General features: G+C 42.1%; 1 protein-coding gene across 1 annotated transcript in view; it reads left to right on the top strand.

The window, feature by feature from the left end:
- The window catches only part of LOC311248910 (metal cation symporter ZIP14-like), a gene marked incomplete at both ends in the record, with an annotated part of 131,872 nt that overhangs the window by 65,913 nt on the left and 46,893 nt on the right, over positions 1-19,066 (top strand). The window contains 2 exons of the mRNA XM_084338139.1: positions 12,105-12,209; positions 12,393-12,491. Coding sequence (XP_084194265.1) covers positions 12,105-12,209; positions 12,393-12,491 — 204 coding nt within the window. The remainder of the gene's footprint in view (positions 1-12,104; positions 12,210-12,392; positions 12,492-19,066) is intronic.

Genomic DNA, 19,066 nt, shown 5'->3' with positions numbered 1-19,066 from the left:
AGCTCGCGTTAGCTTACTGTTCAAAACGAAACGTCCCATTAAACTAAATAGTTCAGATAGCTCCTGATATCAATGTCTTATAACACTGAGTCGATGCGTATTCGAGCTGAGGGCACGCTGAATATAGTCAATAGGGTCCAGCTGTAGCGCCGGAGAATCCTGGCCGTAGCTGGAGGCTACAGTATAGGGTCCAGCTGCAGCTCCGGGGAATCCTGGCTGTAGCTGGAGGCTACTCGAGTACACACAGACAGTGGAGCTGGTTGCATATAGCGAGCATTTAGACTTGTTGCGTGGTGGCGATGTCTCGCAGATAATACAACTACAAGTATGATTATATAATATATATATTTATTAAAAAAAATTATATAAAATATTTTTTTTTCTTTTTCTTTTTTAAATCAAAAACAATCGATATAAATAATGGTACAATTGTATTTAAAAATGTGCCCCTAAAAAATATTTTTTGCCCCTAAATTTCTCATTTCTCGTCAACTTGGCGCACACGCACTATAATGAAATAATGTCAGATGGGAGGCCGAAGGTCTCTAGAGGCTTCCGTTAATGAAATGATTGATCTGGTTAAACAGACTATATGTTATTGTAATATGAACTACATAATATACTATAATAACACATTTCCGTTTGTTGGCAACGGTTGTTGGGTCATATCTTTATGAAATTAATGTGTTGATAAGATAAAAACTACCTACGTTTGTGAAAAGGGGCGTTGCTGCGGAACCAATCAAAACGCGTTACAACGTCAGGTGACTTGATTTCTCCCAATGACATTCTTCAAGCCCTGGAACCAGGAAGTAAATATTGCTACTCGTCTGTTCACAATACTGGATAGCTCTGCATTCGGTAAGCTCTCAATTAATTACTATTACTATTGAAATGCATTTTTACTTAACTTTACAGCATTATTCAAACGTGATAGGAAGTTATGAGTCATCAGCAGTTTATATGTTGTCCGTTTTGACGTCCGATTACACATTGGAAAATATTGTAGCCAGCTCACAAAGACGAACGTTACTAACGTTAGCATTTTAACTTTCTCAGATAGCAATCTAACATTACGATAGTGTAAATCAAACAACTCTAACCCAATACTAATAATAGTAACTTGTTTCACATTCTTGCTGTGTGTTACACTATGGTAATAGCGGTCTTTGTTGTTGCCTGTGACGTTAAAAATTTGACGTTGTCACAACCGTTACATGTACAAAATATACTGTCTCATAAATATACTCTTCCAATATATAAATATACATATAAATATATTGTTTTAGATGCTGTTGTCACTATGAATTACAAATGGGGGGCCCTGATGTAAACGTCTTTCTCTGGTCTGCATCCCCTTAACAATTGTGTGTATTGAGCTGTACTGTACCCATTCTGCAATCTGTTAATAACGTTTTCAATCAATCAACATTTATAACACAATAACAAGTGTGAAAATAACATGTTATTTATTTTAACAGTAACATGTATTACAAAAACATATTCCCTGTTGTCCCAAATTACTGCTCCTTAATGATGATGATTCTTTAGCTTGGCAGGAAGTACTGCTGAGAAAAAAAATTGGCACTTTGATGGCAAGCTCCACATTCTCTGCCCTTTAATCACTGGAAACAGTTATTAGCTGATGTTGTAACAATGGAGCTTTCTACAGCTAGATTAAATGGTGCAAACTATCAAACAATAGATAGCTGGAACCAACAATGTGCATTGTATGCCTGTACCTGTGCCTTCCAAAAAAGAAATAAAATATATGAAAAAAAGAAGATAGTGTTCTGACAGTCCAAACACAGACACATGTCTGTACATGGTAGGTTGTTTGATTTGCATGTGCATCGCCCCTTCATGCATTGTGTTTTTTTTGCAGGAGCAGTATACAAGTTCCAGGATTGCGACTGGGGCTGGACTCTGGAGGAAGTGACATCCAGTCAATCTCGAAGAAATCTCTGGACTGCTGATCACCACATGGGAACTGTATTGAGAGGCATGAGCACAGTGAAGCAATAGTCGGGTGTCTGCTTCCTCCTGTATTGAGAACAGTGTTTGTAGTGGTAACACCTCCACCCCTGTGCCATCAGGGACTTCAACTGTGGCGGGTGGATTTACTGATCCCTCGAGAAAGTGCATTAACTTGGCTTTATCAGTTTTCACCATAGAGCCATCCATGTTCGCTATGGCTGCAGGGAAGGGTCCCAGACTGTAGACTAACATTTCCCCGATGTCAATCTTCCTGACTGTTCCCACCACTATAAGCCTGGCGAAGAGGTCTCGGTCTGCTTTAAGGGCCATCTCCTTGCCTCTCACCTTGGTAACACTTGATGTTGTTGTGTCCTTGAAGGTTTTGAGTTTCATCTTTTTTACAGGAGCATGGAAGTCCACCTCATCTGTTAGGAGACGTTGTTTAAAGAAATCGCCAAATGCCTTCTCACTGTACTAGTTACACATTACACACATACAAATGACAATAACACTATGTAACAACCATCAAATGCACTCACAGCACACACATCCACACGCACACACTCACTTTAAACAAACAACTCACTGCAGCACCCACTTTAGAACACCTAAACACACTTTATATTTATTGGCAAAGAATATGCACTACAACCCATACCTCATTACACCTTACTGTAAATTGTACCTCATCCCATTTCTGCATTGTACTGTATAGTATATTGTATTGTAACTCAGTTACTTTTCTACTCTGCATTGTACATTGTATGTATATATTGAACACTTGTCTACGTACTTGACTTCTATTTTTATCTAGCACAATCTCTGGAGCAAAACAGAAAGAAGCATTTTATATAAAAGTATTCTGTACTTCTGTATGACAACTAATAAAGAAACTTGAACATCAAAAAAATCAACATTCTGTTCTCTATGCCAGGCTAGATCTGACCTTGACTCATGTTACAGGATTAATACACACTTTATACACAAATTGCATATAGCATTCTCTTTGGTAGCATTCATTCTGTGTTTATTGTGTCATACTGGGGAATGATATTAATATTAGTATGTCCTATTGGGGACATCATTTTAAATTCTGAGCAATTCAATAGTTTTTTTTTTATAGACGTCTGACATTGATTGAAAACGGTTAACAGATTGCAGAATGGGTACAATACAGTACAGCTCAATACACACAATTGTTAAGGGGATGCAGACCAGAGAGAGACCAACAAAGTGAGGTATGTAATACATTTCGAATCAAATTGTGGTCGGTTAGATCTAACGTTAATATCACGTTATTCATCTAATGGATAGCAAGCTCACCTGACGTCGGTATGGCTTGCGAAATACAATCTTATAGTAAGAAACAAAACACAAGTTGAACATAGTTTTGAACGTTTTATTACAATAGTATTTAGGTCGGACCGTCGGATAGATAGCGTTAATATCACGTTAACCATCTAAAGCTCATCTGTGACGTCGTTATGGTTAATACAGTGCGAAATACAATCTTATATAGTAACAAAACAATACACAAATTGAACATAGTTTTGAAAGTTTTATTACAATAGTATTTACTGTCTCATGTTGTGTATAATCAGCTAGCGTTCCAGTCAGATGCATTCTCCGTTGTTCATGTTGACAATTTTGGGGTCCCGAAATCCCGTTTCTGTATCCTGATTGGTTTATCAGCTAGAGGTGTCCAAAGATATGCATGAGAAAACATTTAATTTAAATGTAAGATTACGAACACCGATGACCAACAGACGGCTGGCCAACAAACGTATTTTGACTCAACATAATAAGGCCTAACAAAATTAATAGTTGGTTTCAGGTTGGTTGTCAGTTTGGCCATGGGTAGGTAGCGAATTTATTTTATTTTATTTTTTTATTTTATTCTTTCCCATGGCGACTATGGATAGGGAATTTCTTTATTTAATTAAAATGTTCACAACAACATGGATGCATGTACTCTGCCAGCATGTTTAATATCCATAATACTAAATGTTTGACTAAGATTTCTATGAAACTTTATTCTTTAAAAAAAAAAAAAAAAAAAAAATGATTTTTTTTTTTTTTTTATTATTTTTTTTAAAAACTCATAAAATATATTGGGTCGCACCTAAATCGGCAGGGTCGGTCGGCAACCTGAAACCAACTATTATTTTTGTTAGGCCTAACTAGATATTACACACAAAGAATTGTGTAGTCTGCCAACATGGATCAATCAAGTTCACTTTAGACTGACTCGGCCTCCCATCTACTACACCTGGCAACCCAGGTGTAGGACATGGCAATTAAATTCAAGGGCCCTCATTTATCAACAATTCTTAGAAAGTGTTCTATTTTCGTTCTTAAGCACAGAATTTAGAATGTCTCTACGCACAGAAAAATCTGGATTTATCAACCGTGCGTGCACAGGTCCTAGGCACACTCCGTGTTGATAAATACCATTTGTTCTTAATGTCTATGCTATTATCCATATTATGGTCATGAAACACCCCCATGGGATGTGAAATAATGGTCTAACCCGAGCAAACTCTGAGAAACTTCACGAGCAAGATTGATCACCGAGGTCTAACCAACTAATTCAACGTATACAGCATTTCCCGTTGTGAACAATCTTAACTGGAAACATGACACACAGAATAATAGTAATTAGCGTTTTATTTTAAACAATATTTAATCGTATGATTATAGATATTTTTAGAGAATAAATAAATCCAATGAAGTTGTCAAGTTCACAGGGGAGGGAGCGTGCAGACTGCAGACTATCTTCGGTGCACCGGGAGCCAAGGATGTTGACTGACCCAGTCCTGCTACAGAACCAGCACATTGACAGAAATAAATGACAAGCTGACCCGACATTAAGCACTAATGACTGAAATGAAATCAATTTCAGCAGGCCAACTCTGCGCTCTACAATGCCTATTGTGCGCTCGTGAGCCCGTGGTTCTGGTCAGAGTCATTATGGCTTCAGTGGATAACCCTGATCTGCATTTAAGTGCCGTTTTAATTATAGATACCATTACCAATAACATTACAATTGAATTAAATACAATTAGGCCTGAATGAGTCGTGGTCCTCCCAGCCACCGGCAACGACATTATCAGCCAAATTTGCTCCACGCTCCAATGTGGGTCTCAAATTGCGGTACAAATCAACGAGAATGTGTCTCGGGTAGCGAACTCTACTTAATATTATTATGTTCTCTCTCTGCAAATAGAGATGCCCTATATCTCTGAAAACATCTGAGCGCACACCGCGAGAAGTATTCCTATAACAACGCTATGAACCAGGCTGAATTCATTCGGAAATACCTATTGCAAATGCTATTTAGGGTTTGACAATAATTACACTAATGTCGCTATTTTACAATGCACTATAGTGAATTACGGGTCATACAGAACACGTCATTGTTGAATCTAATGCATGAAACTGATGAAAGCATAATGCCGTCCGTCTGCAGTCTTCATATTCTACCGCTGGGTGCCAGGTACGTACGGCCTGAGCTGTGCGTAAATATATATGCACAAAGTCAAGCACACATTCAAATTGATAAGTCCCACACTTTGCTTAGAAATGATCGTACGCACGCCGGGTTTAGGTATAATTAACTATACATGTGCTTAACATTTTTTAAATAAACATTTACAGCCTTTTTATTTCTTCTTTTTTTTTCAATGGCAAAAAGTGATTTTGTAATTTTGCAACCGTGGGTCTCACAGGGTACTTTTAACCCTGTGAGGCCCAAATAAAAAAGACATTAGCAACTTCAGAGGCCAGAGGGTGAGACCTATAAACACATGAAGGGTGCCGTGACTGAAAAAAATGGTTGAGAAACGCTGGTATAGTGTGGCTCTTTGTGGTACCACAGTCATTTTTGTGGCTCTTAGTCTGACTGGTTGGCCACCCCTGATCTAGCACCTCCTCCCCCTGACAGCACACTACCTACCATCTACACCTCCTCCCCCCTGACAGCACACGACCACTACCATCTAGCACCACCACTGGCTCCCACTCAAGTTCTGTGCGACCTTCTAAAGTGTCCTCTCCTGAAGCAGCAAACCTCTGGTCCCCAGAGCAGCACAGTCTGTCCTGCTGTTAGCCACAACACTGTCCAAACAACAGCATTGTTTTGCATGTTTTGTGTAAAATAAATAAGATATCTCCCCTTCTCTCTCCCCCTCTCCCCCTTGCTCTCTCTCCCGCTCTCTCCCCCCCCTTCTCTCTATCCCCCTTCTCTCCCCTCGCTCTCTCTCTCCCCCTCTCCCCCCTCCCTCTCTCCCCCCCCTCTCTCTCTCTCCGCCCTCTCTCTCTCTCACCCTCCCTCTCTCTCTCTCATACCCTCTCTCTCTCTCATACCCTCTCTCTCTCTCTCTCTCTCTCATACCCTCTCTCTCTCATACCCTCTCTCTCTCATACCCTCTCTCTCTCTGATACCCTCTCTCTCCCTCTCCCTCTCTCTGATACCCCCTCGCTCTCTCTCTCTCATACCCTCTCTCTCTCTGATACCCTCTCTCTCCCTCTCCCTCTCTCTGATACCCCCTCGCTCTCTCTCTCTGATACCCTCTCTCTCCCTCTCCCTCTCTCTGATACCCCCTCGCTCTCTCTCTCTCATACCCTCTCTCTCTCTGATACCCTCTCTCTCTCTCTCCCTCTCCCTCTCTCTGATACCCCCTCGCTCTCTCTCTCTCATACCCTCTCTCTCTCTGATACCCTCTCTCTCCCTCTCCCTCTCTCCGATACCCCCTCGCTCTCTCTCTCTGATACCCTCTCTCTCCCTCTCCCTCTCTCTGATACCCCCTCGCTCTCTCTCTCTCATACCCTCTCTCTCCCTCTCCCTCTCTCTGATACCCCCTCGCTCTCTCTCTCTGATACCCTCTCTCTCCCTCTCCCTCTCTCTGATACCCCCTCGCTCTCTCTCTCCCATACCCTCTCTCTCTCTGATACCCTCTCTCTATCTCCCTCTCTCATACCCCCCCCCCCCCCACGGGGACGAGGAGGAGGACAACAACAATACTCAGCCCTCTTGCTTCTCCTTCATATCTACTCAGATGGAGGCCGGAGGTAACGTGAGCTGCCTCTTCCACATCCATATTTCATGAGAGCAATAGAAACTAGGGGCTAAATCCACAACCGTGCAGATTGATTGATTGATTGAATGAAAATTGTATTAACAGATTGCAGAATGGGTACAATACAGTACGGCTCAATACACACGCCCCAAAATAGAATTTGTCCAATCATATCACAGCAAAATCCTCGCTGCACAAACCTCTGTCAACTAGGTTTGTAGGCTGTATCAAACCAGACGGCTTTGATCGAAACCACTGTCAAGAGTTCAGTTTTATGTTATTATCTACATAATATCCGATGGTGAAATGCTGTGTGTGGGGTACCTGTAATTCGGACACCAGGTACCCTGAAAGACTGGATGGAGGAGTATATTCATGTCCGATACTGATATCACAGCCTTGAGTATCTGCCAATACCCATCCGATATTCCTTAAAAAACAAAAACCTGTGTTTAACCTAGCCATCTATAAAACATCAAAAACTCCCCTAAAGGAAGAAATACATACCACACATGACTCAGTTATGCAATAGTGCTGCTGCTTTTTATTTTGTTCAAATTATTTAGTTAATACGTTAATAAGACTACAACGATTTCATGACGGCTTCCTGTCCTCAAGTCTAAAACGTCTGTTTACCGGTACAATGCGTGGAGTTTCCAATCATTGGTAAACAAACATAGTGCTGAAAATATACACTTTGACTGCTGTTTTGATAGGGTTAGGGTCTTTACTCTTGGCTACATTTGAAAAAGAAACACAACATTGTACTTATTTGAGATAGCCGTGTCAGAGATAATGACGGTTTGGTAACATGAAGTGAGGCTAAGCGTCGGAAACCTACATTTTCTACAACAGAAAGGAGCTGGTCGTCCAGCACAATAAATGTGGTTATTTTCTCGGTTTTCTTCAGCTTTGCTTTGTTACTGTCTGCAGGGAGTTTCTCTCGCTTCTGAATGGTTTCCAGCTATGTTAGCTGCTGCGACAAAACTTTTCCTCTTGGCATTCGGTGCACATATGAACTCTGCATACTCCCTTTCCATGATTAATCTGCAAGTGTTGTGTGGTGTTGAAGTTTCCAGTGTTGCTGCCACCCCTAGAAATACTTGCGTTGCAGATATTACACTTGGCTGTGTCGTGTTATTCCACAAGTATACATGCGAGTCCTCTGTATTTGTTTGTGCATGTCTTCATTCTGTTAGCTCCACCATACAGGTCCGTTATTATCCGCTCTTAGTCTACTCTGCCCTGTGTACCTGTCTGTGACCCCAGTACGGTGGCCTGTACTCTGTCGTATTAATGCACATACATTAGCATAACACCACAGGCTGTTTTGCCTTTCTCTTCTTTGAGCTTAAAATAACTCCACACAGCTGACATGATCGCGGCGCGCTGCTAACAAGTTGACTTACGTTTAGCTAATCCTAACGTTGTTGTCACGCTACTACTGTTCACGTGATGGCATGCTTTACGGCCTGTATCGGATCGGAAGCCGATATCCAATCCTGTGAATTTGGCCAGTATCGGACCAATACAGATACTGAGTATCGGATTGGTGCCTTTGATCAGATTATAATGGAGATGTTGCACAGTGCAATCCACTGAACATTTAATTGTTGAAATATGTCACTGTTGATCATGAGCTGGATATATAACCTATGGTTTCAAGGGATGTTAAACCTACTGTAGAATCAAAGTAAATGTTAGTGATTCAAATCCTCATTTAGAGGTAGGGGATCCACCACAGCTTGCCCTGCTGCTCTTCTCTACTACTACACCAGCCAGAACTGGTGGAGTGTTCTCCATGGATGGTGGTGTCAGGTCCAGCATCGCCTTTTCCATCTTTTTCCTTCTCCCTGTAACCTCTGGATGCAGCCTTCTCCCTCTCCGATAGCTCATCTGACTTCACATGGAATCTTGCCCTGTTGTTTTCTTCTCGCTGAAACAATAGTGTATAATGTGATACTAATTCTGGTGGGCTAAATTACATACAAACTTAAGTTCAAGATATTACAGAAAAGGTCATTCCTAATCCTACTAACATGACAGTTTGAAATACACCAGAGAAAGATATACTGCATGTTACCTATAGTTTTTTTTTACCTCCCTTTTCCTGGCAAGATAGTCTGCATTGACCCGCTGTCTGTATTGAGCAGTCTTCTGGTTGCTTGTTTGTGCCATCTAGAAAATAGGTTAAACTAGTTAAACATGACTAATACATGTACAATTACCTAAATGGAATGTCATGCTATACCGTTTTAAAAATGTTCTCATAAGATGGTACAATACTCAAAAAGAAACGTTAATTCCTAAATAGGAATGAAAAATTACAGAAATGTTGAAAAATATATGTTAAAGTATACAAAGAGTTATGCTAAAACAAAGAACTTTATGTATATAAAACATGAATAAAAGGCGGCTACGTGGCGTAGTGGGGAAGGCGCTCGCCACGAATGCAGAGACGCTGGGCTCGCCTGTTCGAGCCCAGCGCTCCACATTAGTGTTGTCACGATACTGGAATTTCGACTTCGATACGATACCTTGAAAAGTATCGATACTTCGATACCATTTCGATATAAAAAAAAAAATATATATATATTATATATATATATATTTTTTTTTCTTTTTTTTTTTTAAACAAATTTAGCTTTTGTTGCTGGTTGATTCTCCTCAGCTTCTCTCTGGTACTATAAGATAAGATAAATATAACACTTTTAAAACCCTTTGTTTATCTTTAGATCACACATTTAAAAAGAACTGTTCATCTCACTTCAATCATTTTTATTGCAGATGCAGAAGTTAGAACATAGTATTTTCTCAAGCAGACAGATGTAAACACTCACTGTAATCTGTGTTGCATGTACCTGACAAACTGAACTGTTTGTATTACAGTTGGTAACAGTTTTGATAAAGATAACAGGGCGAGGGCTATATGTGTAACATATATAACTTCACAACAGCAAAATTACTAGTACTAGTAGTAGTAAACAATAATTAAAACTTTTTTTTGCATTAGTGAAAACAATAAGGACACATTCAAAAGGCAGGGTAAGAAAAAAGTGCAATCTTATGCATTTTCAAGTCAAGTTCTTCTTAGGTAGTGCATTACCTTCTCATACCATTACACCTACTAATACCACCTTCTCATACCTTCTCATACAACCTTCTAATACCTTCTCATACCACCTTCTCATACCACCTACTAATACCTTCTCATACCACCTTCTAATACCTTCTCATTACACCTACTAATACCTTCTCATACCACCTTCTAATACCTTCTCATACCACCTTCTAATACCTTCTAATACCTTCTCATTACACCTACTAATACCTTCTCATACCACCTTCTCATACCTTCTCATACCACCTACTAATACCTTCTCATACCACCTTCTAATACCTTCTCATACCACCTTCTCATACCTTCTCATACCACCTACACCTACTAATACCTTCTCATACCAACTTCTAATACCTTCATACCACCTACTAATACCTTCTCATACCACCTTCTAATACCTTCTCATACCACCTTCTCATACCTTCTACATTACCTAGTGATACACATAAAGCATAAGAGCCGTGGAAGGCTCGCCGTCGTCGGGTAGAGTAATCCAATATACAGGTCCAGTCGCTCTTGACCCGGAGCTCCTCGGATGCAATCACCACTAGGGGTCTGACCAGCCTGGATAAGCGTCCAGATAACGTCAGGAACGATGGGGGTACTGATAACTGTAGGACTCGAACCGAACGATGCACAATACCTACTTAGTACTTATACCTTATCATACCTTATATAAAGGCCTCAAGTAAAAAAAAAACTGCAATCTTATGCATTTTCAAGTAGCAGCCAGCAACTAGCAAATGAAACAATATTCTTCTTGAGGTAGGGCATTTAGACAGCAGAATGACTAAAACAATAATTAAAACTTTTTTGCATTAAGCACACATTCAAAAGGCACTAAAGTGCAAGTACAAAAAAAAAGTGCATTTTCAAGTTAAATTCTTTTTAAATAGGTAGTGCACTTATTCAACGGCCTCAGACTAATCACACATAAGGTGGTGCAAGTAGTGTAATAATGTACTAGCCTAAAGTTTCTTTACAACTTTCAGATTTTTTGCTAGGAACACCAGCATGTCAATGTGCTCCTCTGTAAGCCGTGCCCTTCTTGGACTGCAAATGAGCCCTGACGTACTAAATACACGTTCTGAAGCCGAGCTTGAAGCAGAGATGCACAAATACTTTTTCGCCAGCTGGGCAAGGTGAGGTAAAGTTCTCTCATGTGTCCTCCACCATGCGAGTGGGTCGTCTCCTGCGCTGAGTTCAGGCATCTTTTCATATATTGTGAACTCGTTTTTTAGTTCAGCCTCTGCGTCCTCTGCATCCTCGCCACCACCATGTTGACCCTTCTTTTCCCCCTGTATGCTGGTTAACAGTCCCTTCAGATCCGTTCTACTTTTCTTCGCTGGTACGCCTGGTAGTGGTAGTGGTTGCATGGCAGTGGCACATGGAGGAGGAGGAGCGGGTGTTTGTCTTCCTGTTTCAGTGCGAGTGTCCATCAGATTTCGTTTGACCTCGTCTCTTAACATAACAAAACTGTCCTTGAACCTTGGGTCGAGAAACGTGGCTGTGTTCAACACCAGCTGCAGAGCCCCGTCGACGTCGTTATATCGTTCGTTGAGATCTGTACCAATATTTTCTTTAAGTTCACATTTGAGGAGGCTGTCATTTTCCTCAATGGTCAAAGTTGAAGATAACTTCCAAATTAGGGGCAGGACAGAGGAGAGTGTGGTGTGCTTTTCACCACTAAGGGCATCAGTGAAAGAGCTGACAGGGCTCAATATATCTTTTACAGTCTCAAGAATTGTAATGTCTGAATCTTTAGGCATGAGGTGCCATTTCTTCCGATCGTCGGCTAGAACTGAACAGACCGCTTGCTGCTGTTCCAGAAATCTCGCCACCATTTGATACGCTGAGTCCCAGCGTGTCGGCTCATCATGGATCAGTTTGTGTTCAGGCAGTTGCAACTCTTTTTGCTTCTGCTTCAGCTGTCGGGACATCTTTGGTGACCTGCTGAAGGCAGACACTGTCTTTCTCAGCCTCGACAGTGCTGCAGACACACGGCCTATATCCAGACCCTTGCTAATGGCTAGGTGAAGGTTGTGCCCAAAGCAGGGGACCCATGTGAAGTCCTGCTTAAATGCTTTCTTGTTATTTGAGGCATTATCAGTGGTGATGCCACTGCCAGCCATATTTGACATGTCCAGCTTCCATGTTTCATGTACCATCTCCTCCAACGCCTCTCTCAAACTGTCCCCCGTGTGCTCTGAGTGCAGCCCAACACAGCCCAAACACCAGCTCTGCATGTCCCAGGATTCTGTAATAAACTGCAGAGTTACTGCCATGAATGTGGACGTGGCCCTGCTGGTCCACAAGTCAGTGGTGCATGAAAATAAGGGTTTCCCCCTAAGGCTCTCCATGATTTTGTCTTTTGTTTCATTATATAGGGCAGGGATTTCAGTTGACATGAAGTGGTTCCGTGAAGGAAGGGAATACTTGTTATTTAACTGTCCAAGCAGTTGTCTGAACCCATGTTTCTCAACAGTATAGACAGGGACCTGATCCATGCATATGTACTCTGCTACAGCCCTGTTAAGTTTCTTGGCTTCCTTTGAGTTTGCATGATACTTCCTTTGTTGTTCAAGTAATGCTGGTAGGGTAGGCTGCTGTGCTGTTGCTGGTCGATTCTCCTCAGCTTCTCTCTGGTACTATAAGAAAAGAGAAATATAAGACTTTTAAAACCCGTTGTTTCTCTCTAAAGAAAGAAATACATAGCAAACATGACTTAGTTATGCAATAGTGCTGCTGCTTTTTATTTGATTTGATTAGAGATTTCTCCGGGGCTGGTAACGTTAACCAACCTCGTGTCGAGTGTAGTATTGTATGACCTCGACATAACGTTTAAACGTAATTTTACTCCGTTTCCATGCGGTAGCCGGCTAGCTAGCATAAGCTAACAGAGGAACGACTAGCAGTAGCTATCTAACGTTAGCTAATAGCTGTAACGTACAACGAATCAGCTGTTGATATGATGCGCCATCAGTAGACAACGTATCTTGTATTAAACTAGAGTTAGTGGTTTAATGCTTCAGTCACAAACCTCTTTCATTTCTTTGTGGAGATCCGCGTGCCGGTCCTTCAGGTGTTTTGCCATATTTGAGGTGTTGGCACCTTTCGTTGGCACTGCCCTGTAACACCGCTTGCAAATGGGCATTGTGACATCTTTAACTTTCCCTTCTGTGTTTACTTCAAAACCGAAGTACTTCCAAACAGCACTTCTGCTGTTTTCTTTATCTTTAAGTTGTGGAGGCGCTGCATCTGCCATCTTAGTTCACTCAGCTAAAATGTTTACTGAAGAGTGAAGACGCCGACGGCTCGCTCTGTGAGGGGGAGGGCTGGAGGGGGAAGCGTGCTCTGAACAGCTGGAGGGGCAAGCGTGCTCTGAACAGCGTGTCAACAAACTTCCGGTAGAACACTGCCAGCGGGTACCGATACTACAGAAAGTATCGGTATTTCGGGAAATGAGTATCGTAACTGTTTTAAATATTCAGTATCGATATTTATCGATACTTCGATATTTTTGACAACACTACTCCACATTGCTTTCAGTTTAGCTGGTCGTTCATATTAATACACATTGGCCGTATTAGGGGGTGGGAAACTAATGGGTGGGGATCGGGCGTTGTGGACAGCGACTCCTATCGGTCGGTTGGTGCGCCTGCGCAGTAGAATCAGGAAGTGTCGGGGGCAGCGTGAGCCTCCCATGCGTTACTCCTCGCCACTGAGAGATCGAGCTGCGCAGGTGAAAAGATGAGACTGCTGTTACCTCAAGTACCGGAGGGGACTTGTGTTATGTATGACTTAGTCCACATTGCAGCCGGCTTGTGGGAGGCAAGAAACAGCGTTCGTGACAGGGGAGGGTTGAATTGGATGATACGAAATTGGGATGGGAGAAAATATAGAAAATGGGAGAAAAAGTGGATAAAAAATTAAAAAAAACATGAATAAAATATAAATATACAGAAACTACTAGGCCTGCCACGATAACACATTTTGCTGGGCGATTAATTGCCCCCGAAAATATCGCGATAAGCGATATTATTGCGACCGGTTAGAGAATTTTTTTGAGAAATTTATTTCCCAAAACTTTTATTTTGAAGCCCACCGCTCCGTCTTTTCCGGTGTTTAAGACTTTTATTTTGAAGCCCACCGACCGGACCGGAAGTATTGTTGTGATTATCCTAGCCGACAACTTGTCTCGTCCGGTTGTGTTTTTTAGTTTTAACGTTAGCTACTAACGTTAGATGCAGCTACTACATGCAATCAACGATGAGGAGGAAGCGTCAAAGCAGTATATAATAGAATAGCTGTGGTGCGTAGGCACTGCAGCACGACTCGAAAACGACCTGTTATAATAAATTAATTCATGTTTAACTTGTCCCCGTCTCCAGTCCTTTGACTAGCCCCACCCGTTCATTGTAAACAATGATGCATGTAATTGTATTAACGTTATTCTGTGTTATTCTAACGTTACACTACAAATAACGCTACTTGGTTAAAAGGAGCAACACTATTGAGAAATGTAGTTAAGCTATATGTGGCGTTGCTATAGGCGAGCTCCCGTGCTGTGCTCTGTAGTAAGGCCAGCGGCCCGCCTCCCAACACGGACAGTGACTGACAAGGGGCACTGGTTCCGCCTCATTAAAACAAACGCGCAAATAGCAATTAATCGCGCCCGTCAAAATCATTGCATTAATTTTAATTATCGCGGCAATTAATCGATTTATTGCTTATCGCGGCAGGCCTAGAAACTACAAATACAGGACATATATCTATCATCTAAAACACTCGGCAGTGGTCGCCCCACATGATACTCGGTCGCCCAGATGATGTTTTTAAGGTCAGTCAAATATTACAGGCTAACCATTAGCTACAGAAACCAAACTAGCTAGCTCTTACCACATGTCACTATCAAATTCATCATCAAAATATAGATTTTCAGATAAAACATATTCACAGTTTTGGGGCGGTCGTCCCACAAGACATCCAAAAGTGGCAAGTACATTACAGCAGTTAAAAAAGAGATTTATTTGCCAATATGAAAGAGACTTACTAACCTGCTAGTTGTTTCTCTGGGTCCCTCACATGTGACTGGCTGATGCAACATCCTGTCCTTGAGGTGGTTTCAAAATAAAAGTCCCACAATTGTGTTTTCTTGATGGTCGCCCCAGATGATATTTCATAAAATTAACATATGCGGACAACATTCGTTTGTATATTATGATGGAAGTATATGTGCAAATGCTTCATAATTTTGTCAATGAATGCAAAACATGTTTGAAATTATGCCAAATAGGGCAAGGGAAATATTTAAATAGATTTAAAGTGATTTTAAGCCGGTTATCCAAATAGAAGTCAATGCTGGACGGTCGCCCCACATGGACATTTGACACTTCAGATAGCAGAAAAATTACCAATAACTCAAATGTTTGGAGGAGTTAGAGTGGGTCTGTATATGGGGAAGGTATTAGAGATACATGTAATCTTTCTATGAATTTTAATGTTTTTTTTAAGGTAAGAAATTCAGTGGGACAGAAAAAAAGGCGTCACGTCATTGATCTGCTTACAATATTTCATGAAAGCAAAGTGTTTTGAAGGATCGACTTCCGGTATGAGAGCAGACGGGTAACACACGTGCGATAGAGCTCCTGGTCAAATGAGCGAAAAAACGGATAAAAAAGGACCCGAAAAGTAATTAAAAATGAAAATGCACACAAGAAGTAAGGAAGAGACAACGATTGTGAAGGAAAGAGAAATGGAGAACACACGAGAAGGAGAGAATCTGAAGAAACAGAGTCCCCGAAGCGAAGCCGAGAAAAGACAGGCGGAAGAAGGGGGAGGTCCCGCTGAGGCAGACACGGGAATGCCAGGATGGGCCGTGGTCATGCAGGCCGGGATACTGGAGAACATAACAGCGGCGATAAAAATGAACACGGACACGATAAGGAATGATATTGGGAAGCTACGGGAGGAATTGAGGAAGGAACAGGAGGACTTCAGAGGTGAAATGAATACAGAACTCAAAAGGGTGGAGGAGAAGATGGCGGAACAGGACAGAAACGTGACCGAGTTACAGACTAGGACGGCACACGCGGAGGAATGGAACACGGAGATACACGAGGTATTAACATGTGTGATTCAGAAACAAGAACAGATGGAGACAAAGATGTCAGACATGGAGGGGAGGTCACGGAGAAATAACATCAGAATATGGGGACTGAAAGAAGGAGTCGAAGGGGAATCGGTGACCCTATATGTGGAAAAGCTTATCAAAGAACAACTGAAGGAAACGGGACTGGAAAAAATGGAGATACAGAGGGCCCACAGGGCGTTGGCTCCGAGACCACAACCGGACAGACCTCCGAGGGCGGTGATTATTAACTTTCTGAGATTAGAGGTTAAGGAATTGGTACTCAGAACCGCGTGGACCAAGAAGATTGAAATCGAAGGGAAAAGACTATCATTTGATCACGATTACTCGACAGCAGTAGCGATAACACGCAGGTCCTACGCAGGACTGAAGAAAACTCTGAAAGAAAACGGAATGAGATTCCAGTCACCCATGACCTCGCTAAGGATTCACTGGGAGGAAGGGGCGGCGACGTACGCGACGGCACGAGAAGCGGAGCGAGAGATGAGACGACGAGGGATGCGGATGACGGAGGACGGAGAAGGAAGGAGGCAGGAGGACCAGACGCGGAGCTTGCAGCAGAGATTGGAGGGAGCCCGCAGATGGATCAGAGCGGGAGACCGAAACCGGAGAGAGGAGAGAGGAGAAGGCCGAGGTGAAACGTGACGGAGCGAGGACGGAGACGGATGAGGAGGCCAGAGACGGAGAGGAGGCGGGAGGAGGCGAACGGATGAGTACACGCACAAGAGATTGAAAAAACTATTCAAATAGAGACAAAGTATAGAAACTGAAATAACATCATAAGCACACATTCCCAGGTAGAGGCAGGATATAGAAATGAACGTAACGTATACATGGACACATAATACACAAGCTGATGGAGGAAATAAATGGAAATATAACTAGGTTAGATAGGCGAGACACAGAACATACTGAAACAGATACATAGACACGCTGTGAGTAACACAGTTGGGAGGGATTAAGGGGATAAATGGACATCACATAGAAAATAGAGGAGAGGAAAAGAAAGTAAAAAGGGGTACACGGGAGACACCGCACACGGATATGGGAGGAAGGAGGGACAATGAAACATATGAGTCACATTGAGAGGGACCAAGAAAAGAGGGTCTTTGATCAAAAGGAAGGACAGAGCGCTTTTGACCAGGAGCTCGAAAGCAAAAAAAAAACAGTAAGAAAGCTGGACAAATATGACGAGCGATTGGGGGTAAGGGTTTCAAACCCCCAAGCCGTCAGGAGGGGGCCCCTCGCTAGGAGGGCAATTACCCCTCACCCACCAGCAGGGGACAGGGGGGGACACAGGGACCCCCCGAACGCCTTGGGAGCACTTTATGTAAAGTTTATGTTTTTTATTTATGTTAATCATTATATGTATTCGGTGAAGAGAGCGGAGGCTCCAACCGGAGGGGGGAATGAGTGTGACATGGGGGGGACTGACAGACGAAAGAAGAAGAAAGATGACAAGGGTTAAAGGTATAAAAATGATGTCGTTAAACGTTAAAGGAAAGAATAATGCGATAAAAAGGGGCAAAGTGATGTTGAAATGTAAAAAAAGTGAGATGGAAGTGATTTTTCTGCAGGAGACACATTTGGTAGCACAGGGTCATGAGAAACTGAAGAGATTTGGATATGAAAATGCATACTATAGTTCCTTTGAACAAAACCCGAGGAGAGGAGTAATCACGTTAATCAAAAACAGTCAAATTTGAATTGATCAAGGAAGTAAGAGACAAGGAGGGAAGGTTTGTTCTGGTGAAGGGGAAAATGGAGGGCCAAATGGTTACGTTAGTAAATGTTTATGCACCCCCAGAGAGTGAGAGGGATTTATATGAGACCATTTTTGATATGATAGTGATGGAACTAGAAGGGATATTGATATGTACGGGAGATTTTAACGTAGTACTGAATCACGACCTAGACACCACGAGTACTAGAAAAGGACGGGCACCCATCAGTAGATATATGAATATTCAGATGACGGAAATGGGAATTACAGACGTTTGGAGGGGGATGCACGCCATGGACAGGGAATACACACATTACTCACACCCACACGTGACATATGCGAGAATAGACTACTTTTTGATGACGACGGGGGACAGTTACAGGGCACGGGAGAGCAGTATAGGAGTGGCGGACATATCGGATCACAGTGCCATATATCTGACAGTAGATCTAGAAGGGAGACGGAGGAACACGATTTGGAGACTAAATGTAGGAATATTAAATAACAAGGGGGTGGTGAGTCAGATCAAGGAGGAGATAGCCAGATATAAGGAAGAAAATGACAACGGGGCGGTAGACCCGAACATTCTATGGGACACACTGAAGGTGGTGATAAGGGGGAAATTGATGGAAAAAAACAGCAATGCTGAAGAAGGCCAGAACGGAGACATATCACAATCTGATAGGGAAGCTGAAGAAGCTAGAGGGGAGACACCAGATATCAAAAGAACAGGAAACGCTCAGAGAAATCAAAGAAGTAAAGGCCAGGATAAATAGGGAATTATTGACAGAAATAGAAAAGAAAGCGAGGTTCATGAAACAAACGTACTATGAAGGGGGACCAAAAGCGACCAGACTGTTGGCTAGGAGAATTAGAACGCAACAGAAGTTGAACACGATACACACAATAAGGGATACAAAGACTAATGAAATATTGAGGGACCCAGCTGAAATAGAGAGGACATTTAGAGAATACTATGAGAAATTATACACACAGCCAAAAGCAGCGGGAGAAGA

Source organism: Notolepis coatsorum (genome assembly GCF_963971535.1).
Source record: "Notolepis coatsorum genome assembly, chromosome: 1".
Lineage (NCBI taxonomy): Eukaryota > Metazoa > Chordata > Actinopteri > Aulopiformes > Paralepididae > Notolepis > Notolepis coatsorum.
The sequence above is the reverse complement of the archived record's forward strand: the minus strand, read 5'-3'. Positions and strand labels throughout refer to the sequence as shown.